The sequence below is a fragment of the Salvelinus namaycush genome, unplaced genomic scaffold (genome assembly GCF_016432855.1).
Source record: "Salvelinus namaycush isolate Seneca unplaced genomic scaffold, SaNama_1.0 Scaffold44, whole genome shotgun sequence".
In the NCBI taxonomy this organism is placed as follows: Eukaryota; Metazoa; Chordata; class Actinopteri; order Salmoniformes; family Salmonidae; genus Salvelinus; species Salvelinus namaycush.
Window position 1 is genome coordinate 52,791 of NW_024061131.1, and position 5,990 is coordinate 58,780.

Sequence of the window (5,990 nt, forward strand, 5' to 3'; positions counted from 1 at the left end):
CTAGTCGGCTGCAGACATTCATAAGGAGTTCAAGTAGTTTATTTGCCATTTGCAGGTATTAAAAGTAATACATACATTGTAATTCCTTGTTGGAGCTCTCTCACATATAGGACAGTACATACCAGAGGAGGCTGCTGAGGGGAGGACGGCTCATAATAATGTCTGGAACAGAGTGAATGAAATGGAACACATGGAAACCACGTGTTTGATACCATTCCACTTATTCCCCTCCAGACATTACAAGCCTGTCCTCCCCAATTAAGGTCCCACCAACCTCCTGTGGTACAAACACAAACAGTAAAATATATGTGTCCCCGCTGTGAATGTGTGTGAGTGTGTGTGTGTCCCCGGTGTGTGTGTCCGCTGTGTGTGAGTGTGTGTGTTTGAGTGTCCAGTGTGAGTGTGTGTGTCCTGTGTATGTGTCCAGTGTGTGTTATTATTTCAGGGACACTGAGGAGTCAACATCATAAACCCTAAACCCTGGATAGAGGGGCTCAGTGAATGTGGAGGTGACTGTGATCAGGTGGGTCAGTGTATCAGAGGAGGCTCTATAGAAGGACAGAGTGCCGGCTGGACAGTCCAGATACACTCCTACTCTGTGGGAGCTGGAGGAGGGGACGGCTATGGTAGTGGGATTATTATTGTGCCTGGCTCTGTAACGGTCGTCAGAGCAGACCAGACTCCAGGACGTGTCATTGTATCCAAGACAACAGTCATTAACCGATCCTCTCCTGTTGATTCCTTTATATGTCACTCCTATATCAGCCCCTCTCCCACTCCACTCTGCCTCCCAGTAACAGCGCCCAGTCAGACCCTCTCTACACAACACCTGTCTCCAGTCCACAAATCTCTCTGGGTGATCAGGATACGGCTGCTCCTCTGTCCTACATGTCACCTTTCTGTTCTCCTCAGACAGAGAGAGGCGTCTGTTTACTGTGTTTGGGTCCAGTGTGAGATCACAGACATCTGATGGACGAAACCAGACACAATATTAGAAATCATCATCATTCACATTAGAATGTTAACTCACTTTTCACTAATTCATTTAATGTAGATGTTTCTAGGTATCAAAAGGAGAAGTTAAGGTAACTTGAGACTTGTTGAATGATCATATGTTATACTGTATGGTAATATAAAACACACTTATTCACATTAATTACACACACACAACACACACACACACACACACACACACACACACACACACACACACACACACACACACATTGTCAAAGCAACTCTTTGTAAACGTTGGTGTCCCTGATTTCTGCTTCTGTAGAACTACAGCTGATATTTAATATGACCAAGTAAGTAATGATGGTGGTCTTTGACTTTGACTTAACTTGAATTAAGACTTATTCTTAGTCATATTCTTCACAGCAGTCAACACTCACATTTTCTAAGCCCAGGTTTCATTGTGTTCTCTCCACCATGTTCCACACTGTAGCGGTAAGCAGAAGAACAGACAGTCATTGAGGGATACACCTGAACACACACATACACACACACACACACACACACACACACACACACACTCACACTGGACACACACACAGTGTCCAGAGTGTGTGTGACCAGTGTGTATGTGTGTCCAGTATGTGTGTGTCATGGGTGTGTGTGTGTGTGTGTGTGTGTGTGTGTGTGTGTGTGTGTGTGTGTGTGTGTGTATGAGTCTAGTGTGTTCCTCTCCACCATGTTCCACACTGTAGCGGTAAGCAGAAGAACAGACAGTCATTGAGTGATACACAAACTCACACACACACACACACACACACACACACACACACACACACACACACACACACAGGAAACACACACACACTGAACACACACACTGGACACACAAACACAAGACACACACACAGTCAGCATAACTTCAAGCAAGTGTGTGTGTGTGTCATTTGTGTGTGTGTCCAGTGGTTGTCATTGAGAGATTGTCACTGGACACACACACTACACACACTGGACACACACACACACACACACACACACACACACACACACACACACACACACACACACACACACACACACACAGTCACCATATAACTTTGTCCAAGTGGTGGTCAGAATGTTTGTCTTAACTAGCCTGATAAGTCCAACATGTCTGATATGAACATTGACATAAACCCTCTACATACTTGAGTTTCTCCAGTCTGCAGTGTGGATCCTCCAGTCCAGCAGAGAGCAGTCTGACTCCTGAGTCTCCTGGGTGATTGTAGCTCAGGTCCAGCTCTCTCAGGTGTGAGGGGTTTGACCTCAGAGCTGACACCAGAGAAGCACAGCCTTCCTCTGTGACTAGACAGCCTGACAGCCTGCAAAGAGTCAAATCATATTAAAATCACACTGTTATTCTTTGGTGGTGAAAATAGTGGCAGTATATATTTTTTTAACATATTCAGATATATCAGTGTCTTGAAACCTGCCATATCTATTTATAAAAAATGTATCATTATTAGAAATGACAAATTATTAAAGTATTGACTGCAGATAGAAACATGTATAGTACAAATATTTGAGTAGACTGACCAGACCAGTTTAAAAAGCAGTATCAGTCAAAAGACAGACAGTGAGGTATCAGATTTAGATTGTAGAGTATACAGTCCACACCATATCTATTTTGACAGTGAAGCTAACATTTTAAATGTGACTCTATACTCCAACATTTTGGATTTCAGATCAAATGTTTCATATGAGGTGACAGTATATAATGTCACCTTTTATTTCAGGGTATTTTAATACATATCTGTTTCACCATTTAGAAATAAAAGCACTTTATGTATCTAGTCCCTCCATACTTTGATAATTTGAAGAAGTCGTAAATATTCTGATCAATTAACTTATAGTGTATTAAAGTAGTCAAAAGTGTAGTATTTGGTTCCAAACTCATTGGTTGCATTTGCAGATTGTTTTGGTTGTGTTTTGGGTTGTGTTTTAATCTTCTGTCTAAGTGAGTAGATAACATGTTTCTAAACACTACTAAATTAATCCTGATGATGCCATGATTAAGAAATAATAAATTAATTAATGAATCATGAATAATAATGAGGGAGAAAGTTAGAGACTACAACAAAACATACTAACCTCTCACCATTACCAATAACAGAGGATACAACAAAACATGCTAACCTCTCACCATTACCAATAACAGAGGCTACAACAAAACATACTAACCTCTCACCATTACCAATAACAGAGACTACAACAAAACATGCTAACCTCTCACCATTACCAATAACAGAGGCTACAACAAAACATGCTAACCTCTCACCATTACCAATAACAGAGACTACAACAAAACATACTAACCTCTCACCATTACCAATAACAGAGGATACAACAAAACATGCTAACCTCTCACCATTACCAATAACAGAGGCTACAACAAAACATGCTAACCTCTCACCATTACCAATAACAGAGGCTATAACAAAACATGCTAACCTCTCACCATTACCAACAACAGAGACTACAACAAAACATGCTAACCTCTCACCATTACCAATAACAGAGGCTACAACAAAACATGCTAACCTCTCACCATTACCAATAACAGAGGCTACAACAAAACATGCTAACCTCTCACCATTACCAATAACAGAGGCTACAACAAAACATGCTAACCTCTCACCATTACCAATAACAGAGACTACAACAAAACATGCTAACCTCTCACCATTACCAATAACAGAGACTACAACAAAACATGCTAACCTCTCACCATTACCAATAACAGAGGCTACAACAAAACATACTGACCTCTCACCATTACCAATAACAGAGGTTACAACAAAACATGCTAACCTCTCACCATTAACCTCAAATTAAAGGTTAATGATTTCCATTGATAATTTTTGTGTGATTTTGTTGTCAGCACATTCAACTATGTAAAGAAAAAAGTATTTAATAAGAATATTTCATTCATTCAGATCTAGGATGTGTTATTTTAGTGTTCCCTTTATTTTTTTGAGCAGTGTATATATGTATGAATACCTTTAAATAAAAGGTGACATTCTGTACTGTCACCTAATATGAAACATTCTATCTCAAATCCAAAATGCTGGAGCATAGCACCAAATGTAAAACTGTAAGCTTCATTGTCCAAACACATATGGTGTGGACTATGTGTGTCTGGTAAACACATGTGGATCTGGTGAACAGTTAGTCATTGAGGGAACAGGTTTTTATTTTTTATATTATTTTATTTACATTTTTACTAACGACATGGCACTGGCTTTGAGTAAGACCAGTGTGTCTATGTATGTGGATGACTCAACATGCCACTGGCTTTGAGTAAGGCCAGTGTGTCTATGTATGTAGATGACTCAACATGCCACTGGCTTTGAGTAAGGCCAGTGTGTCTATGTATGTAGATGACTCAACATGCCACTGGCTTTGAGTAAGGCCAGTGTGTCTATGTATGTGGATGACTCAACATGCCACTTTGAGTAAGGCCAGTGTGTCTATGTATGTAGATGACTCAACATGCCACTTTGAGTAAGGCCAGTGTGTCTATGTATGTGGATGACTCAACATGCCACTTTGAGTAAAGCCAGTGTGTCTATGTATGTGGATGACTCAACATGCCACTGGCTTTGAGTAAGGCCAGTGTGTCTATGTATGTAGATGACTCAACATGCCACTGGCTTTGAGTAAGGCCAGTGTGTCTATGTATGTGGATGACTCAACATGTCACTGGCTTTGAGTAAGGCCAGTGTGTCTATGTATGTGGATGACTCAACATGTCACTGGCTTTGAGTAAGGCCAGTGTGTCTATGTATGTAGATGACTCAACATGCCACTTTGAGTAAGGCCAGTGTGTCTATGTATGTAGATGACTCAACATGCCACTTTGAGTAAGGCCAGTGTGTCTATGTATGTAGATGACTCAACATGCCACTTTGAGTAAGGCCAGAGTGTCTATGTATGTGGATGACTCAACATGCCACTGGCTTTGAGTAAGGCCAGTGTGTCTATGTATGTGGATGACTCAACACGTCAGCGACTGAAATGACTGCAACACTTAACCTCTCATAATGTCTGGAACAGAGTGAATGAAATGGAACACATGGAAACCACGTGTTTGATACCATTCCACTTATTCCCCTCCAGACATTACAAGCCTGTCCTCCCCAATTAACAAAGAGCTGCAGTTAGTTTCAGAGTGGGTAGCAAGGAATAAGTTAGCCCTAAATATTTCAAAAACTAAAAGCATTGTATTTGGGACAAATCACTCACTAAAACTTAAACCTCAATTAAATCTTGTAATAAATCATGTGGAAATTGAGCAAGTTGAGATGACTAAACTGTTTGGAGTAACACTAGATTGTAAACTGTCATGTTCAAAACATATTGATACAACAGTAGCTAAGATGGGGAGAAGTCTGTCCATAATAAAGCGCTGCTCTGCCTTCTTAACATCAACCAGGCAGGTCCTACAGGCCCTAGTTTCTACCTTCTTAACAACACTATCAACAAGGCAGGTCCTACAGGCTCTAGTTTCTACCTTCTTAACACCACTATCAACAAGGCAGGTCCTACAGGCCCTAGTTTCTACCTTCTTAACAACACCATCAACAAGGCAGGTCCTACAGGCCCTAGTCTCTACCTTCTTAACAACACCATCAACAAGGCAGGTCCTACAGGCCCTAGTTTCTACCTTCTTAACAACACCATCAACAAGGCAGGTCCTACAGGCCCTAGTTTCTACCTTCTTAACAACACTATCAACAAGGCAGGTCCTAAAGGTCCTAGTCTCTACCTTCTTAACAACACTATCAACAAGGCAGGTCCTACAGGCCCTAGTTTCTACCTTCTTAACAACACTATCAACAAGGCAGGTCCTACAGGTCCTAGTTTCTACCTTCTTAACAGCACCATCAACAAGGCAGGTCCTACAGGCCCTAGTTTCTACCTTCTTAACAACACTATCAACCAGGCAGGTCCTACAGGCCCTAGTTTCTACGTTCTTAACAACACTATCAACAAGG

The 5,990-nt window shown here is 41.1% G+C and overlaps 1 protein-coding gene across 1 annotated transcript; it reads right to left on the minus strand.

The window, feature by feature from the left end:
• Window positions 1–475: 475 nt before the first annotated feature.
• On the minus strand, window positions 476–949 carry LOC120041320 (stonustoxin subunit beta-like; the record flags this gene model as incomplete). The annotated part of the gene is made up of 1 exon (XM_038986260.1): window positions 476–949. A coding segment is annotated over one exon (474 nt), but the record flags the coding sequence as incomplete, so codon positions are not given.
• Between the last annotated feature and the right edge of the window lie 5,041 nt (window positions 950–5,990).